At 34.4% G+C, this 21,103-nt stretch overlaps 1 protein-coding gene across 2 annotated transcripts; it reads left to right on the top strand.

The window, feature by feature from the left end:
- The first annotated feature begins 5,475 nt into the window (after positions 1 to 5,475).
- J3458_019576 (uncharacterized protein) lies at positions 5,476 to 7,603 on the top strand. 2 transcript variants are annotated; one of them, XM_066121567.1, is made up of 11 exons: positions 5,476 to 5,594; positions 5,650 to 5,733; positions 5,798 to 6,021; positions 6,083 to 6,224; positions 6,275 to 6,466; positions 6,518 to 6,708; positions 6,762 to 6,824; positions 6,875 to 7,022; positions 7,077 to 7,192; positions 7,246 to 7,336; positions 7,392 to 7,603. In XM_066121567.1, exons 2-11 carry the CDS (start codon positions 5,693 to 5,695, stop codon positions 7,543 to 7,545), a joined length of 1,362 nt encoding a protein of 453 aa, XP_065973181.1. In that variant the 5' UTR covers positions 5,476 to 5,594; positions 5,650 to 5,692; the 3' UTR covers positions 7,546 to 7,603. The 2 variants fall into 2 exon arrangements, with proteins under 2 accessions (XP_065973181.1, XP_065973182.1); XM_066121568.1 differs by having other exon boundaries at positions 7,077 to 7,336.
- Positions 7,604 to 21,103: the final 13,500 nt, after the last annotated feature.

Genomic DNA, 21,103 nt, shown 5'->3' with positions numbered 1-21,103 from the left:
CTGCCGCGAGTTGCGGAGGACGTCAACCCCAATATAGACGAGGATCTGCTATCTGGATGGACAGTTGGGCAGAATGCTGACGAATTCGCAGGCATGTTCCCTGCTGCTCGTACAAAACGGACATGAGGAGAGGTGGACTCGGGAACGCGGCACTGCAAGCCGCATCGTGGCCCAAAGCGCATCGAAGGTCCAAGAGTAGCGGGATTGCGAGAGACGGCCTGATCGACACGAGTCTGGTGTGTAGACACACGGTCCTATGATCTATCCCCGCGCACGGACTGGGCCGTCCGGTGATGAAGTTACCAAAATCGTGACGCGGCCCTATTTGCCGCCCAAGATCGTTCCGCTTTAGCCGGTGTAGAGATGGAGACGGTTGCCCCTGAATAATAGGGTAAGAGCGGCAAAGTAGGTTAGCGCAGCGTCGATAAAGTTTTAATGCTGATCATTGATACCTTGTATGCCTTTCGCGGAACCTGCGGTTACCTTGCAGGATCTACAGCCGCAAATCCTCCTTAGTCGTCATTTGGCATTGGTTTTGTTTCTTCGCGGTCAAATCCCTGCCGTCTCCCTGGATCTAATTCAAGACTCAAAGTAAGCATGTGCTGACGGTTTTCAATCGTACACATTGATGTGGGGGATTCCGAAGCCGCAGGCCAGCTTAGGGTCCATGCGGTTTCATCGGCTCTCGTCCCTAGCACCCATTGAGTGCGCCTGAATCGGTCGAGAAAAGTCAAAGTGGGTTTCATCGTCAGCTCTATTCATCTTAACTTGCAGCTCAGGACAGCCCGAGAGCGGTTTTGAGACTAGACTGTCTTAGCTGGCTGGCGGAAGACCGCACCGGCCCTGTTGATCCCATGTCTAGTTGGCCTGTTGCACTTCTTATTATAGACACAGGCTTAAGATTTCGCCGTTCAGGACGCAAATAGGGGGGGTTTCGTGATCAGCGACTCCGCACGCGGAAAATGGACACACCAACGACGTCCCGTTCCTCCCGTAACCGCCGCCTCTGCATCCGAAATTGGCGAGCATCAGAGACTTTCAGAATTACATGACGGAAATGCTTCATAAACATTGTTTGTGCTCTTCCGTTTGATAGCCTGCCAAAAGCAGTCGCCGGGCTGATTCTTTGCCAGTCGAGGCACCCACCTATATACCTTCCATGGCAATGGCGTGCTACGACAGTCAAATCAAAAGACTAACTGCTCGGGCAACATCGATTCATACTGAATCAACCGGTATGGTAGCCCACGTATACCATCAATAGCGTAGGACTCCGGCGACGACTTATCCTTCTGATTGGTGGCTGAGATTTTATCGGATGCTACACTTCACTAGAGCTGCTCAACGCCGGGCATAATGTCCCTGTCGACAACCTTGGAAAAAGATCTTGCTATAAATGGATGAAATTGGAAACGAAGTCATTATTGAGCCAGTTGCATCTGGGTTGCGAATTCCATTCGCATGAGCGAGATACTTTTTGTGAGACTCTGATTGCTGATCTTGCATACTCGAATCCGGATAGGCAAAATAAATGTCTGTACGGAAATCCTGACACTATTTGGAGCACTCGCGATGGAACTCCTGCTCCTGACTTCATCCGCGTCTCTGACGTTGTCCGCGGGCACGTCGCAGCTATTACCGGGCGAGTCGTCGTCCCACACAGGTACCAAATAAGAAGGCTATCGGGTCTACGGAGAGCATGCAGAGTTGGGTAGATACAAAACAATGGTGAATGCGGCAGTTTAAGCCCAATAGCGTTTTGCAAGGATGGCATCGACTGTCACCAACCCTTATCTACGGCGGTTGTAGACGACCAACCAGAGCATCTAAGTTGCTTGGTATGCCCTGGATTCGAGGGTTTGTGATGCAATTAATTTCATGTCTACAGCAGGAGACCGGTAAGATAAGTCGTCAAAATCGATAGCGCGACGTGATAATGTGGTGTGGACAGTTCACGGAGATTGCGGACCAGCCCGTCCAGTCAAACACAGCAACAGTGTTTCTGATCATGGAGACATTAACTGCGCGAATTGAAATGAAGCATAGATAGTAGTGATGACGTTGCTTTCACGGTTCAAGTGAACCGCATACAAGGTGATGCATAGTATGCCGATGTAGCCAACGGTAACCTGCTTTCTCGAGCCGGGTCAACGATCGACACACTTGGAGCAGCTCTTCCTGGGAAGCACACGTCGTCTCTATTGCAACAACTATCATTTGCATTGGCAAAGTACTTGTATTGGTGACTTCTAAAATAACTCATATGGCTGCCTGACTTGACAGCAGCCAATATGTCGTGATACTGTTTCTCCAATATCATAGGCTGAGAATACATGAAAGCCTCCATGCATGACCAATAAGGCTACGCATATATAAGAGCCCTCTCCCCGTCAAAATTTTGGGTTCTTTGCGTGTGTTTCTTGCCACCGTTTTTCTATTTGGCTCTCTCAGCCTAGGCGAAATGTCCGGCTTGGAGGCCTTTTCGCTGGCCTGCAATATATTTCAGGTCATCTCCTGTACAAAGGATGTCATCGTCACATGCCAAGCCGTGTATGATGGTCGTCCCATTATTGATAGTCACATGCGAGAAAATGCCGAATCAATTTAGCGTTTATTGAACGACTTAACTTGCTCCGGCTGCATTGAAAAACACAGTGAACAAGAACAAGAATTGCACGAAATATCTCGGAAATGTCAAGACGTCGCGAAAGATTTGCTAAACGAGGTCGACCTCAAAAGATACAGGAATGTGGTGACTGCCTAGAAGTAATTATAGCTTCAGTCAGGTCATACCTTGGCAAGGAAAGGCTTACAAAGCTGTCCGACTCTCTTTTCCAATACCGGGAAATAATGGAGAGACAAATACAGTTTCGTGTCTGGTTAGTAAATTGCAGATCTTTTGCTCCAGCTTGCAGGTGGTGATTTGTAAACTAACATAGAAACGAAGCAGCGAAAGAACCAATGCTGTACAAGCGTAACAACATACAAGTTTCAATGAGCTCTTGGACGTCAAGAAACATTTTATCATTCAGCTTGCGGCCGGACATATCAAGATGATCGACCTCATTTTACATGATGGTGTTGAGACGAGACAGGAAATCCAGCGATCTGAGGCACGTCTAAAGCAAGCAATAAACGATGTTTCTGCTCCGGAGCACAATAAGGCAGATAGAGACATACTTCTCTGAAGCCTGAAGTTTGCTAATGAATGAACGGCGCACCCGCATTGAAGCTGTTCATAAGACAACTTGTCAACGCCAAAGGCCCAGGTCCCTTTCAATGGAAAAAGGCTGCTGTTCATCGGCATCGCCGGAAAGCCTAAAGCCTCAATATTGATCCTTCTAAAATGCTCGCGCTACAACCCCATTAAAGTCGGACTTTTAACAGCTAAAGCCCTCAATTAATAACTTTCTAGGTGACCTGTTGAATGACCTTAATATCTATAAAAAGGGCCTGTTTCCCGTACCTAGATAGCTTCAATCCCAAGGATAATTCCACTCTTCAATCCCTTCTATAGCTGTCAAACGTGATACAACTTATTTGGCGATATTTGATTCGATTGAAAAGAGGAAAGGATTAGAAAGGGAGGAGAGGTCGCGTAAGCACAAACGTAGGATATATGCTTGGGGATTATTTTCCAACTAGCTAGGATCGGACAAGAAAGTCTTCTGGATTCAAGGAAAGCCTGGTGCTGGTAAAAGCACCCTAGTCAAGTATCTCATTGACCATCAGAACACCATAAAAGGTCTTGAAACATGGAGTAAAGACGTCACCATCATATCGCATTTTTTTTCGGACGCCTGGAAATATGTTCCAAAAAAAATATTAAAGGACTACTGTGTTCTTTTAACCACCAGCTACTATTCATCAATAACGTGCTGTCAGGACTGACCTTTAATGCACAAAAGGGCGAAGTAAGTGACTGAGAAGTTAAATACCGGAAGAATTATTTTTCCTCTTGCTAGGAAAGTACCAAAATTCAAACAAGTCGGTATTTTTTGTGACAGATGGCCTCGACGAGATGACCGAGGCTTACAAGCTTCTGGAATTCACAGACTTTCTTACGGCGCAACAGCATGCCAAGGTCTGTGTTTCCCGTCGTGAAGAGCAAATATTTCGGTAAAAGTTTTTCCAGAATGACGGCTTCAGACTCCACGAGCTTACAAGGCGTAATATGCGCCGATTTGCCTCAGCAGAAATTGAAACAGCTTTTAAAACTCCCAACTGAGTCCACAAAGACGTATAACCGGGATTTTCTGAGGAAACTGACCAAGTTGCTAGTTAAAAAAGCCGAAGAGGTCTATCTACGGCTGGTTTTGGCATTTCAAGGAGTGGAAAAAATGCCGCAAGACCGAAACGAGGAGAATGATATATTCCAACGCCTGAAGCTTTTCCCATCAACACTTGAAGCACTATATCAAGACAAGTGGGCTAGGCTGGGTGACTCCCAGAAAATATACCAAGAGAGGGCAGCCTTTTATTTCAACTTGGCTCTTATGAACCAGTCCGTACTGGAAGACTGTCATACAGCTAATCACCTTGACGCTGATGACTTCGAATGGCCTTTAAGTATTTTCCAGGTTGTTCTCGCTAAAGATGACGGGATGCGACACAAGTCCTTGGATGAATCGTATTCAGTACCCACGTTAATGCGAGTAGTGGTGGATAAATGCAGGAATACTGAGCTGGACGTGGTGAGTAACAACGAAGACGAATACTAATCATCAGGTAAGAAGCTATTGTGGAAGTCTTGAGGCTGCTTATTGTCTGCTCGATCTCCCCCGCCTCGTGAGGCCATCAGGTGATGTGTGCGCAGTATTTTCTTAGAAGTCCAGTGACATCTGGGCTCTGGTGGCCCAGACACGCCCTATGGAGTTTGTGTAACTGGCCAGGCGTTTTGGTGTAATTTTGGAGCTCAGAAGAATGTAACTGCCTTTTAGTAAAATCGTAAAATTTGAAAATCAATTTGGCGGGCTTTTACGGTGCCACGATGCCTTTGACCGTTCCTTCCCAACAAGACAATTTGGTGGCGGCACGGCCATGTTCACTGTCACGTAAAGTCAATCTTTCCCCAAATCAAGCACGTCTCTATATACGGCATAATCGCACCAGACGTATTGGTCATGGTATCACGCTTCAGGTGAACCCCGTCGAAAGCCCTGACAGCAATGCAACTCTCACTGCTCCCGTTGTCGCACAGCATGTTGTCTCTAATCGCGCCTTCAACTGCCCCCCGCACGACTCCATCACCTGTGGTCACATCGCCGAAAGCGGGGGATCCGCATCCAACCTGCCATGTAACCAAGGAACGTGAATGTTTTGCACCGAACTCGTACCCTTTTGACAATCATTTTTCCATACATCTCCAAGATCAAGATTGATTCGGCGAACATGGGCGGTTTCCGTTGTTTTGGGACGAAAAGCGCACCGCAGGTACTGGCACCTGCGCGTTCCAAGGAGGAGAGAAGCTTGGTGCGAAGGTTGGACGCGTTTCTATTGACATTTGGGTGTATTTCCCAGAGTGAGTCGTGATGGAAATCCAGAAGATGCGATTTCGTGATGCAGGGCCGCTGACGGCCTACTGTAGTCATCAAGTATGCCATTTTGAAGACGTTTGGTTGAATGGAACCTGACTGTTGACATTTGCAGATTCCTGGATCAGTCCAACATAAACAACGCTTACGTCTCGGGCATGAAAGAGGATTTGGGGCTTTGGGGGAACGAGCTGAACCTGTGCGTCTGCATACTGTGTCCCTTTTCTCACTTGGTAGAGATGACGCTGATGAGGGCCTTGTAGGTTTACCACCTACTTCAACATTGCATACTGCGTCATGCTCATCCCCTCTCAAATCATCATGACCTACGTGCGACCAAGTTGGTGGCTGCCCTCACTGGAAGTCATCTGGGGCGTCATCACGGGGCTGGTTGCAATGACTACAAGCGCGAAGCAGGTGTATATCCTGCGGGTGTTTTTGGGACTGTGCGAGAGCGCAGCATATCCCGGCATGATCACGCTGTTTAGTACGTTCTCTTGCGATATTCAACGCCTGTGCGTGTGCGTATGTGAGCTAACGACCGTCAGTGTCCTGGTACACACCACTGGAAATGGCCAAGAGGATCGGCTTCTATCATTCCTGCCAGGCAGTTGGGCAGATGATGTCGGGGGCCATGCAGGCGTCCATTGTGAAAACCATGGATGGTCGCTACGGCCTTGTCGGGTGGAGGTGAGCAAATTCCACCACTACCATCGTTTGGTGGCTAATAGTCCATGTAGGTGGCTCTTTGTCATCAATGCCATCATCACCGTCGTTTGGGGCTTCGCAGGCTACTTCATGATTCCTGATTCGCCACAGAACCCTAATCCATGGGCATTCTGGTTCAAGAGGATTCATTCGGAGTATGCTCTGCATCGACTCGAGAGGGAGAATCGGCTGGATGCAAAACCTATTACTTGGGCCGCAGCCAAGTACGTTTCATTCACCTCATTTGCGACATGCAGCTGCTGAACTTTTTTTAGACGCACATTCTCCACGTGGTTGGTATACGTCATTGGGGTCATGTACATCGCCATGGTCCTTGGAACATCGGGATACAACTACTTTGGTCTGTTCCTGAAATCCATCAAAAACAGAGACGGTTCGCCGAGGTGGACCACTGTGCAGGTCAATCTGATTCCAATTGGAGGCAGTGCTATAAGCGTTGTTTTTGGTACGTATTCTGCAGCGTCTTTACGCCTCCGGTGTAGCTAACTACGCCAACAGTTTGGATCTGGGCATTCTTGTCCGACGTTTTGAGAACGAGATGGACCTTGATTGAAATGCAAGGTATGTGGGAGCTCTGACCTCTACCGAACATGACTTCTAACGCGACTTAGCGGTCATTGCCATCATCGTAGCTATTATCCTTACCATCTGGACGACCAATCCGAGCGGGACTCCGTTGTCGGCGGCGTATGCTGCTTATTTCACGTCCCATGTCCCGCTTGGCACTGCGCCGCTCATTTGGGCGTGGCTTTCCGATCTGTACGTCGTGTGAAGTTTTAACGAAGAGTCTGACCTAATAACAAGGTGTTGCAGCGCACCACAAGAACCTGAAGAACGGTCGCTTGCTGTCGGTGCCGCTATTGCTGGCTACTATTCCATTTCTGCATGGAGCCAAGTTCTCGTCTGGCCCGCTAGCCAGGCACCATACTGTGAGAATCGCGTAGGTAATCCGCTGCCCGGGGTGTCGCTAATGTATTTCAAGATAAATACGGCTGGCAGTCGTCCATTGCAGTATGCGCCCTCGTCATTGTCCTGGCCGTTATTCTCCGTATCGTTGACGTGAAATACCTCAGGTTTGTACCTCATTCAGCTCTAGCTGTCGTATACATGACTGATGCTCCGCGACAGGCCGAGGAGAAAGGCAGCATTGGAGGTGGCCTTCAAGGAGGGACCTAGTCCGAATATTAAAGACACAAGTGTTGCAACTGTATGTATTATCCCGTTATGTGGGATGAAAAGTATAAGTTACACCGGTACATATTATAGGCGGTACGAGCTCTAATATACACCCTACCTACTAATCCAGTTAAAGTAACTGTAATTAGTTATGGAAATTAAACACCTCTTCTTAATATAATTATAAAGGCTTATTTACTAAAAGCTAGTATATATATTCTATTACCCTTATTAAAACCTTATAGGAAAAAGAGTAGTAACTAATACCCGTTAATATAATATTCTTTATTAGTATTATTCTTTTAAGTAATAATCTTCTTCTTCTTCTCTTTCTTTTACCTTAAGCTAATAAACTTAACTTACTTCTTTAACTTTAGCTATAATAGCGCCTTTATCTTTAAATTCACTAGGTTTTTCTCTCTAAGAGTTTAATTAACCTTTATTATATCTTTTTATACGAGCTCTTATATCTTATAATATTAAATTTAAATATACTTAGTTCGTTTATAAAATTTAATATTATTAAAGATTATTATAGCGCTATTATTATTAATAAATAATTATAATAGTATTTACTCTTTATATATCTCCCTTATTAGGCCTTTTAAATATATAACTTTTAGTCCTATATTAAAGAGCTTAATATACTTAAATTTAATGCTTAACGTAGCTATTATACTTTATTTCTTACTCTTTTAGCTAATAATAATACTAGCTAATAGAAAGATATAATAGTTTATAGATTTTAAGTTACTCTTATCTTATACTTACTTAACGTTAAAGTAGCTTATAATCTATTAATTATTATTACTATTAAATTATAATAGTAAATTAAGTGTATATTTAATATAACGTAGTATTTACTTTATTATAAATAGGTGTTTTATTAATAATTTATTATAAACCTATTAAGCTTTATTATTAAGTAAGTTAAATTAACGCAAGTGTTAATTATTACGAATATTAGCGTTTTAAGAATACATTAAAAAAGCTACTTATTATTCTTACTATATTTCTTACTCTCTTTATAAGATTTTAATACTTTAAAGATATTTATAGGTGTATATTAAAGCTTTATATTATTTATTCTTAGTTGCTTAAGTAACCTTTTTAGGTATAATTATTATAATAATAAGAGAGTTCTCTTCTTATAATCTCTTATTATAATTATATTTAAAAAGAACGTTATTATACTTAAATTAATTATCTTAAACCTATTTAATAACTTACTCTTTACTTTTATAATAACTTTCTTATTTAAGCTAAAGAATAATAGGTTATTTACGTAAATACTAATAATAATATTATTCTTAATAAATATAGCCTTATTATATTTAAACTATTTAAACTTATAGAAGATTAGTTTAGTAAAGAGTATCTTAAACTATACTTTAAGAGCTTATATTAGGCTATATAGCGCCTTCTTTAGCTACTAAACCTTAGTCAATTTCTTAAAGCTATCTAGAAGTTTAACGTAAATTATTTCATTTATATAGCCGTATAAAAGGCTATCTTTACGTTTATTTATTTAATCTTTTAATTTAAGAGCGTAATTAAAGCAAATAATAGGTAGTAGGTCTTTTATTAAACTATTAAGGTAAAGGTTTTATTATAATTAATATTATACTTTTATTTAAAGCCTTAAACCACGTATTAGGCCTTATAGTATTTAATCTTACTAGTTAAACCTAGCTTAGCTTTAAATACTTACTTATTAGTTAATACATGTATATTATTTATTTTATTTACCTTATTATAGGTTTCGTTTTCTTTTAAGGCGTTAACTTTATTTATAATAATTATCTTTTATTTTAATTAATTAATTAACTATAAGGCCTTCGTGTAAGTTTTAAGCTTCTTATTCTTTATTACTTTATTTAACGTTATAAGGTATACTATTAAAAGGGGTATAATATTCTTTAATACTAAGGGAAGTCCTTAAAGTTTATCTATAAAGGCGAACTCTTATAATAGAGTTTTTAGGTAAAGCGTTTAACTTAATACTTTTCGTTTTCGTATTAGTAGGTTAATCGTATAATACGTTATTAGGTTTTCTAGGGGCTTATTAGTCGGTTTACTAGCGTAAATAGCTAGTTAAATCCCCTTTTAAACTTCTTATACTTAATAGTTAAGCTAATTCCCCTTTTAAGTCTCTTCTTAAATTAATTAATAAGGGCTTTTATAATTAACTTTACCTTAAAATTAATTAAAGAGTATTATTATAGTTATTTAATTAAAAGAATCTCTTTTATATAAGGTAATATAAGTAAGTTTACACTTTATTAAGAAAGTTTAAATTTAACCTTTAAGTTAATTCGCGTTTACTTATTAAAGGTAATCTTCTTAACTCGTTTAATTAGTCTAGTAATTAGATTTTATAGTTAATAAATATTATTAGCTTTATATTCTATAAGAAAGTATAAATATATTTAATTATTAAGCTTCTTTAAGAACTTAACCTTTAAATATTAGCTTATACGCTTTATAACCTAATTATTAAAGGTGTAATATATATAGTTTAATATTAGTTTAAGCTTTATAAAGTATTATACCGCTTATTATACTATATAATAATCTTTCTTAAATATAAATAACCGCTTATAGTATCTTCTCTTAAAGCTTTTAAGTAATTTACTATTATAAAATATAGCTTTAACCTAATTCTATATTATTTAATAAGCTTACTTTATAGGGTTTTAATTTAATTAATATAATAAGATTCACTTAAGTATAATTCCCTTATACTTAAAGAAGTTTAAAAGAATTATATTCTTAAATTTACTATTATTATTTAACTTATATGTTACGAACGTCACTGCACGAGACGCGGGAAGCTGGGCCGCACTGGCAAGGGTAGGCATAGCCGCTGACCAATAAGGACATTAGGTCACGTGATAGCTTATTAGATCATGTAAATGATCTAACGAGACGGGATTATTGGGATTATTAGGCGATCCAAATAATCTAGGATTATAATAAAGAGATAGACGAGTACTTAAGGAGGAGGTATTCCTATAGTTAAATAGTCTAGATCTTTATTAATCAATTTAAGTAATAGTTTTACTATTAAGAGTTATACTCTTAATAGCCTTATTATAATACTGCTTAAAAGCTACTTTATAGCATTTAACCTAACTTACTTTCTAAGAAACAGACCTATTATGCCTTAGAACCTAAGCTACTATTATATTTTAATTAATCCTGTTTAGTAAGTTACCTTAAAACTTTAAGTAATAATAACTTCTAAGATATCTACTTTAAGTGGAAAGACTATTAACCTTAAGGAGATAATAAAGTACCTTTATAATAAGATTATTAAGCTTAAGAAGTAGAATTAATAGCTTCTTAACCGATAGAATAATCTCTACGAGAAACTTAAGGTATAAGAAGAGGAACTTATAGTAGTTTAAAATCTTATACCTGCATTCTCTATTAATAATAATAATATACTAAAATTCCTTAAGCTTAAATTATATGATAGCTATAAGGGTAATGTGAGGAACTTTCTTATATAAGCCTAAGCTTACCTATAAGTTAACGAAAAAATCTACATGACGCTTAAGTTACAGATTCTTTATATTAGTAACCTTTTAACTAGGAAAGTAATGGAATAGTAGGAGCTAACCCTTCACGTACATCTTAAACACGGCGCTAAAGCTAGAGTGGAAGTTATTTATATTTTCTTTAATTACGAAACCTTTAAAGAATAACTTCTCGTTGCATTTAAAAACCCTAATAAGCATAAAAAAGCTATATAATAGCTTACTTAACTTAAGTAGACCGAATTTATAGCTTACTATGCTAGGGAATTTAAACGTATTATAGTAAAACTTAATTGGAATATTAAACCTAAAATAAAAGTCTTTTATTAAGGACTTAAAGAAGAAGTAAAGGATAACATTTATTAAGAAGATTATTTTAAGTTATTTAATAACTTTATTAAAATAGTTATTAAGGTAAATAACCGTTTATACAAGTAACGTTACGAAAAAAGTTATAGAAAATTCGAATTATATGCTAGGTTTAATAAGCCTAATAATAGTAAGCTACGCTAAATATTAATAGTATACAGGTACCACGCTAGACCTATGGAACTTAACGCCGCGAATAAGGAAAAGGGGAAGACTTATTATAATTGTGGTAAGACTAGACACTTTACGAATAAATGTAAAGCCCTAAAAAAGCTATGAAAGCTAATTCCTAAAGGCAGAAAGCTTTATACTATAAACTAAGAAGACTTACCCACGTGAAATCTTAGTGTAATAAGTAATAAAGAAAGCCTTATATTAGTAAATAATATTAGTTTAAATAAAGATTAGGAATTTAAAACCTAACTAATACCTAATAACTTTTAGGAACACTAAACACCCTTACTAAAAAGTAAACCTTTATTAGAACGAATTTAAGAAGAAGAGAATTATTTAACTAAGAAGGATAAATCTAAAATTAAATATAAACTCCTTAATTAAACCTTCTATTATAATAATAATTACTACACGCACCTTAATAGTAAGCAAGGTAGCGGATAGTTTCCATGAAAATAAAAGGGAAGGAGAATAACCCTTATAATACAACTAAAATTATAATAAACCGATTCAAAGATATTAAACGGGAAATTATATTATGCTAAGGATAACGCACACACTATTCGAATTACGCCCTTATAATCTAAGGAAGGAAACTATATAACTACGAGTAACTCACTTAATTTAAGTTCAATTAACACAGATAGTAGATTAAGTGATTATTAAGGAAGCTCTAATAAGACGCTAGAAGAAAATCGCCGATAATAGCGCTTAGAGATACGCGCTAAATAATAATAAGAGGAGAGGAATAATAATTTAGGAAACGATAGCTATTATTGTAATTAAAACCAATTCCTTAACGAAGATTTAATAGGTCTTTATATATTACAAATATTAGCAGTACTATACACCTTATAGTTAATATAACTATAATAGGAAGAAAGATTCAGGTAATAATTAATAGCAGAGTATAAGGAAATTTTATCTCGCTAAATCTCGTTAATAAATTACGATTACCTTAGACACTTAAAGACAAGCCCTATTAACTTATAATTATAGAAGGAACTACGGTAAAGTATAGCTACGAAGTAATTAACATGAAGATCGCGTAGCTTCTTATTAATATATAAGGCACGAAACACCGAGTTATACTAGATATTATAGTAATCTTAAAACACGATGTTATATTAGGGATACCCTAGTTACGAGTAAGTAATTCATGAGTTAATTAGAGAACTAGCTAACTTTAATAGGATTTACTAGGATGCGGTTATAAAGCTAAGAGTAGCCTATAAAGAGCACCTTATTTAAATTATAATAGGCCTTTAGGAATATATATAATTGCTAAAGAGCTAAAAGCTAAGATAACGGAGATTCCTAAGGAATACTTAAAGTATAGTAAGCTGTTTAGCGGAGAGCTAAAAATAGGATTATTAGAGTATTTACGCTGGGACTATAAGATTAAACTCTAGCTTAGTATTAAACTAACGTTTAATAAGATTTATTCTTAAAACCCTAAGTAAGATAAGGCGCTTAAGGAGTATCTAGAGAACATGTTATAAAAGGGATATATAAGACTATTAAAGTCCTTAGTAGAATATTTAATTCTATAGGTATTAAAGAAGAACGGGAAACTATAATTATATATTAATTACTAATACTTAAATAAGATTACAATTAAGAATTAATACCCGTTACCGCTTATAACGGAAATTAAAGATAAAGTTAGAAAAGCTAAATAGTTTACTACACTTAACTTAAAAGGAGCCTATAACCTTATATAAATAAAAGAAGGCTACGAGTAAATAATAGCATTTTAAACTAGTAAAGAACACTATAAATATTTAGTAATACCTTTTAGGCTTACTAACGTACTAGTAACCTTTTAAAGAATAATTAATACGATCTTACGAAAATAATTAGGAGTGTTTATAGTTATATACCTTAACGATATTCTTATTTACTTAAATACCCTTAAGAAATATAAATAACATGTATATAAGATACTATAAACTCTATAGAATAATAAACTCTTAATTAAAGCCTTAAAATGCTAGTTCTACTAGAATATTATACACTTTTTAGGGTACGTGCTTACACACAAAGAAATACGAATAAGCCTAAATAAGATTAAAACTATTAAGGAATAGCTTATATTAAAGAATTTAAAAGAAGTTAAAGGATTTATAGTATTCGTAAACTTCTACTATAAGTTCTTAAGCGAATATAAAGATATTTTACGACCTCTTATAAACCTAATAAAGAAAGAAGTTAGCTTTTAATAGAATAAACTAAAAGCTATAGTATTCTAAAAAATAAAAGATTTAGTTACGTTAAAACCTATGTTAAAAGCACCTGATTAAGATAAACCTTATAAGCTTAAAATGGATGCCTTAAACTTTATACTAGGCGAATAGCTTAAACAATAAGATAATTAAGGAAAATTACACTTAGTTACATTCTTCTTAAAGAAACTCCACGAACCTAAACTTAATTATAGGATTTATAATAAAGAACTTATAGCTATTATTAAGTGCTTTAAAGAATAGAGACACTATCTCATAGGAGTAAAGTATTAAATTAAGGTCTATACTAACTACAAGAATCTTACATTATTCTTAACTATAAAGGATTTAAATAAACGATAGATTAAATAGTATAAAACCCTTATAGATTATAACTTTAAAATTATATACCGTAAAGGATCTAAAAACGAAAGAGTTTAAAATTATATACCGTAAAGGATCTAAAAACGAAAGAGTAAACGCGCTTAGCTAAAGAGAGAACTTAAAATTAAATAAGTAAGTAAGTAATACACCCTTATTACGCGCTACTAAGGATAGGAACCTTATACTAGGCACCCGAGAAATTAATATAATATAGTAAGTTAAGCTAAATAAAACATAAATGTATTAGATCGCATTATACATTAATAATAACAGCTATTTAAACAATTAGGAAACGAAAACGCATTTATTTAAGGAAGGTAAAACCTTCTTATATAATAAACGGTAGTATATTCCTAGTACACTTTAAGAATAGCTTATTAAGGAAATATATAAGTACCTATTACACGGATATTAAGGTGTAGGGAAAACAATTAATAGGCTAAGAAAATCATATAACTTTCTAGAAAGTAGAAAAATAATATAAGAAGTTATTAAGAAATGCGATACGTGTAATAAAGTAAAATTAGCGTGACACGTACTATACGGAGAATTATAATTAATATTACCACTTAAAAGAGCATAGTAAACTATTACGATAAACTTTATTATTAAACTATTAAAGTTAAAAGAACCTATAATAGGAGTAGCTTATAATAGTATTCTAATTATTGTAAATAAACTCACAAAATACGCCTACTACATTTTATATAAGGAATTAAGTAATACTAAGGACTTAACGTATATATTCTTTAAAACAATTATTATATAATATAGATTACTAATAAAGCTTATATTAGATCGCGATAAATTATTTACCTTAAACTTTTAAAAATGCCTTATAGAAACTATAAAGATTAAATAAAGCTTATTAACGGCATTTCACCTATAATTAAATGGGTAAATAGAAATCTTAAACTAAATACTTAAATAATATTTGTAAAGCTATGTTAACTACTAATAAAATAATTAGGTAAAATAGCTACCACTAGTATAATAGGCTTATAATAGCTTCAAAATTAATAATATAAAGATGTTACTATTTAGGGTAAACTATAGATTTAACTCTATTATTAAGATACACGCGATACGAAATGTAAACCTACTAGTAGTTATAGCGCATATAGTAACGATAATAGAAATATAAAAACACTTATAATAGAAATGGATATTTTTATAGAACTAAATAAAGTATTACGCGAATAAAAAGAGATTATTAGCGCTAATCCTAGAGGAGGGATATAAAGTATACCTTATTTGCAAAAACATTAAAACTAAGCGACCTAGTAATAAACTTAACTAAAAGAAGATTAGACTATTCCTTATTAAATGGAAAATCTTAAATATTAACTATAAACTATTATTACTAAATGAAATGAAAATCTATCCTATATTTCATATATTACTACTAGAGAAAGCATTAAATGAATTTATAATCGCTATTAATATTATAACGGAAGATACCAATAAATATAAAGTTAAACGGATACTTAAAGCATAGGGAGATATAAAGAATCGTTATTATCTCGTTAAATGAAAGGGATATTTAAACTCTAAAAACACCTAGAAACTAGCTAAAAACCTTACGAATTACTTAACGTTACTTGAATAGTTTTATTCCTAAGAAACGCATTTTAATTAATCTTCTAAGCACCACCTAATAACTTAATATTAAACTTAGTATCCAAGGAATAAACTAAAGTAGGATTTAGATTCTTAGAAGGAGTAGAAAGGACCCCCATAGTCTTTTAAAGCTATTCCGCTTCCTCACGTTTTATACGCTTTAACTCTTTAACGTTATTAATACCGCGCGTAACCGCACGCATTATTTTCTTAAGCTATAATTTCTTTTATTTTCGTAAGTAACGCACCTTAACGCTCGCCTTTTCAAGTTCTTTCTTAGTAGCTTTTAGTTTAAACTTAGCTTTCTAGTGTTAAATACTAATATAACGTAACTACTATAGGGTAAGAGAATTCATGTTATAGTAAGACTTATTTAGACGAATACACTTATAATAACGAGACGAGTCCACGTTAAACGCCTTATAATTCTAAAGGCCTTAATCTTAGTAAAAGGAACAAGCAAGTATATTAATTAGGTTCCTAATTATTAACTTAAGAAGGGCGTTTCGCTCGTTTATTTTACGAGAAAGTTTACGGGATTAAACGGGAGGTCTTAAAATACGATTAGTTAACATAATAATATATAAGAAGAATAAAGAAGGGAAAATTACCTAAAAACCCCTAGCTAGCCTACTTTAATAGCTTTAAGGATAAGACTAATAGAGGAGGGGTATTATATTACAAACGTTACTATACGAGACGCGGGAAGCTAGGCCGTACTAGTAAGGGTAGGCACAGCCGCTAACTAATAAGAATATTAGGTCACGTGATAGCTTATTGAATTATGTAAATGATTTAACAAGACGGGATTATTGGGATTATTAGGCGATTTAAATAATCTAGGACTATAATAGAGAGATAAACGAGTACTTAAGGAGGAGGTATTCCTATAATTAAATAATCTAGATCTCTATTAATTAATCTAAGCAATAGTTTTACTATTAAGAGTTATACTCTTAACGGCCTTATTATAATACTACTTAAAAGCTACTCTATAGCATTTAACCTAACTTACTTTCTAAGAAACAGACCTACTATGCCTTAGAACCTAAGCCACCGTTACATTATACTACTAGACCGCTTTATACGTTTATACTTCTACTATTACTACGTTCGCTTAAATATATATAATAGCTTATAACTTCTCTTATAATAGGTAAACTTATAGCTTTTTAGTGAGATTATTAATTATTAATAGGTAATAGGCTTTCCCTATTAAAGTTAATAAGCTAATAGGTTCCCTAAGATTAGCTATTTATCTCTAGCTTTAATTAAGTGCTTTATAAGTTATACTTTAAGCGTTCTTAGCCTTACCTTTTCTTATAATATAAGCTTTATAAAGCCTTACGCCTTTATTTATCACTTAAATACCTAGATTTATTACTAACTTAATATAATTTATATAGTTAAGGTAATTTATTTTAAGGTATAGCACCTATAAAGAGATAAACTATAAGGTGTTATTTATAAAGAAGGCTATTAGGTTATTAATAACTTTAAGAGTATTTTAATACTTTATAATTTACGTGTATAAGTAATCTAAGTAATTAAATCGTTTATATACTATACCCTAAATAATAAGATATTCCCTATTATATATTATATGCCCTTTATAGTAGTTTTATATATACTTAAAGTGTAGCTTTTTAGTAAACGCTTTTAAGGCTAGTAGATTTACTAGTAACGTTAAAATATATAATACTTATTAAAGCTTAATAAGCTTAGTATTATTAACCCTTTAAATTACTAGGGGAACTATACTACTATTAAGTACTTAGGTATTATTACCTACTTTATTTATAAAGATTAGTTTATTAAATACCTTATAATCGTTAAATATATATTAATTATAATAAACGTAATACTTTATAGCGTTATTAAATATTTAATTAAGGCTTTTTACATTTACTTTATAACCTTTAACTATTATATTAATAATCTTATTCTTATTAATTATTATTATAAAGAAGTTACTTAAATCTTATAGCTATATTAAGAATACTTTTATATCTTAGGGTATATTAGCGTTTATATTATATATTATTAGGCGTTTATTTATAGTATTCTTACTAGTATATTATTTATTTTAAACTATATACTTACTATTACTATAATTACCTAAGATATTTAGTTATTCGTGTATACTATAAACCTTTTAAAAGAGCTCTTAATAATTATTAAGCTTTAAGGCTTTTATTCGCTTTTATAAAAGCTAGTTTAACCCTATTATATCCCTCTTATACTTACTACTAGTACTACTATTAGTATAATAGGTAAAGGGATTAATAAGGCCTTTATTACTTTAATTAATAAGCTTCTTTTTTATCTTTAAGCGTTAATACTTATCTTAAGCGAGATCTATTAATAAGTTTAAAGTAATATTTATATTATTACTAATATTAGCTACCTAGTACTATTAATAGACTTATAAACAGAAAATATTAAAGGTATCTCTTAAGTTAATAAAAAACTATAACTAATAAAGCTTCTTAGGTATTATTTAATTTAATTATATACGTTTAAGTTTATATAGCCTTTCCTTAAATACCTAAGTAAATTCCTATATATTACTATATTTTTATAAGGTATTAATAATAAGTCTAGTAATAACTTTACTAAGAATATTAGCTTCGCGTTATTAATTAAGTTTTTATAGTATTAAGTAAGCCTTATACGCATTTATTTTAGCTTTAATCTTTTCTATTATATAAGTAAAATATAACTTATAAATACCTATAAGTAGGTTATAATTACGTTATTTCTAGAATATAAGTTATTATACGTGCTTATTCTAGATTTTATTTAAATAAAGCTTTATTAAAGAAGTAAATTATAAGAGTTCTTAAAGAATAAGTATAATAAATTTAACTATAATAGCGTTTTTTAATGCTTTATTTTACTTAGCTTAATTAATAGAGTTCTTAAGTTTAGGTATAGCTAAGTAATTATTATTATTATTAATAGCCTTAACTATTAAGCTTTATACGTTAAAGTTATTAACGTTAACTTTAGGTTCTTTATTTAATATTAGTTTAAGAAGTATAATATTATTATATTATTAAAGAGCTATTATACGTAATATATTACTAGAGTATTAACTTAACGGTTTTAATATATATTAGTATTTTAAGGGAATAAAAGCTAGTAATAGCTTAAAGGCTTAAAGGTTATTAAATTATTTAATATAGCTAGGTTTTTAGTTTATTTAAGTGTTTAAGAGATATTAAATGTTTTAGGTAATTATATATACTTATAGAGTATAAGTTTTACTTTTAATCTCTTTTAAACTAAAAGGGAAAATACCTTAATATATTACTTAAAGCTTACTCTTAAAGATAAGGTACCTATTAATAAAGGTATCTTATTAGTCTCACGTATAAGTTATAAGTAAATATTTTAATTTAAAGTTAATACTTATTAAGAGAATATCTTTAAAGGCTTAAATATATTAATTTACCCTTAACTTTTACTTAAAAGGTATTATTAAGCGGAAATTACTTACGTTTAAGATATTACTTCTTTTAGTTATATTAAAAGGTATTTACTAGTATTAGTAATTACTTGTATTAATATTCTCTTTATATATAACTTACTTAAGTTTAAGGTTAATATTAATTATTAGAATATTAATAGGCTTATTACGCTTTTTATTTAGAATAAATAATAGGCTACTTACCTATTAATTTAAATCCTTAAAGTTATATTAATTCTTTATAGTAATAATAATAGCACTAATAATAGTAAATTTAACGCTATTTTAATCTAAGATTTAAGGTTATCTTACCTTAAACTTACTCTTACTTATAATAAATAATAGTAGATTTAATAGAGTAATATCTACTATATAATAATTATATTTAATATAAAGGAAAAAGAGAATTATATTTAAAGAAGAAGGTTTAGTCTTTAAGATACCTACTAAGAGAGCTTTTTATAAACTTAAAAGAAGTTTAAAGTAGTAGTAAAGGCTTTAAAGCTACTAGGCTTATAACCTATTATAATTATATGTATTATCCTATTATATAGAATAAAAAGTATAAGTTACACCGGTACACATTATAGGCGGTACGAGCCCTAATATACACCCCACCTACCAATCCAGCCGAAGTGACTGTAATTGGTTGTGGAAATCGAACAATAAGGGTAGATTCAAGGGCCGAAATTAGAAATATTTGAACCATGTCAGGGTAGCCAATTTTTTTAGTCTGACGTGGGGTTGACGCCGCTTGGCAAAAGCCCGCAACAGCCACTGTTAAGACTCGAGGTGGTATTGAATGCCACATGTGCACCAGTCCAGTTTTCCAACATGGCTTTCTGAGTACCTGTCATCAACTTTGATGTTCTTCTGCATATGTCTCGATGATTTAAACGATACATGTTGGAGAGGCGTATCGTCGTGTTGTCGAGAGATGTACTGTTTGTTTTGCTCCAAAAGCTTCACGCCGAGCTTTTCTGAGTGCCAAGAAACCCACCGTTCTCTCGTCTGATCGGATCTTGCCGAGGAGCCAACAGCCGTTCCCCACAAGATCTTGGTATCCACCAGACTAGGAAGAGGAAGTGGAGAAACGGTCTGGTATTTTTAAAAAAAGAAGGTCAACTAGTATATGCCTCCATCTCGTTTCAATGCCAGGCCACTCACCGTTATACATGCAGCGACATCTTGCCGACGACTCACGGGCAAGGAATAATGTGAAGCTCCAAAATGGCTGGCCGACTGTGCTGGGAGCGCGGGACTCGGCCATTCCCAAGCTCAGGATGCTCAAGTGCCGAGGGCACGAAAATGGAGTCATAAACCAGGAATCACACTACTGGTTGTACGATATGCATTATGATGCAGCTTACACAGACATACCCGGCGTTGATTGGCAATCGATGTGCTCCATGGGCTTGCACATTCTTGTATCGACGTCTTGGTATCCACAAGATTTGCGGGGGAATCTCGCTGTCATCTTGGGACCAGCCGACCCGGTCTCTGTCTCTTTACCCTCACTATTGTGTAGCTGGTGAGCTTTATCAAATCAAGTGCCCCTAGCGCTGGATCATCGAAGTCCTTCAGCTGCTCGTTGCTTTTTCCTCGTCGCCGTAGGCCAAGACTGAACAGAGAGAGTGCCCTGTGCCTCATCCTGGCCCGGTTCTGTTTGTACGTGGCCATCGAGACGGGGCGTACCATTCATACTCTGCTCATCTGCTCAACTCAATGAGCCTCACGCACCGGCAGTTGTTGTGTCAAGCGTGCTGAGACAAGCTAGTAACCTCACAGCTCTCGCCAGCAAGCAAAAAGTTATCATCAGCACATCCTGACTGCTCCCATTCATCATTTGCTTCGCAGCCCGATAAACAAAAAGTCGAG

The sequence above is a fragment of the Metarhizium acridum genome, assembly GCF_019434415.1.
Source record: "Metarhizium acridum strain ARSEF 324 chromosome Unknown scaffold_568, whole genome shotgun sequence".
In the NCBI taxonomy this organism is placed as follows: Eukaryota; Fungi; Ascomycota; class Sordariomycetes; order Hypocreales; family Clavicipitaceae; genus Metarhizium; species Metarhizium acridum.
Note: the sequence above shows the minus strand (reverse complement) of the source record. Positions and strands in the feature narration are given on the sequence as shown.

Excerpts from the sequence above, each read along its gene's own strand:
- J3458_019576 (XM_066121567.1), top strand. The coding sequence starts at position 5,693 with ATGAAAGAGGATTTGGGGCTTTGGGGGAACGAGCTGAACCT. Across the intron at positions 6,709-6,761 it reads TGCTATAAGCGTTGTTTTTG|TTTGGATCTGGGCATTCTTG; the intron begins GTACGTATTCTG and ends CTACGCCAACAG. Across the intron at positions 6,825-6,874 it reads GACCTTGATTGAAATGCAAG|CGGTCATTGCCATCATCGTA; the intron begins GTATGTGGGAGC and ends AACGCGACTTAG.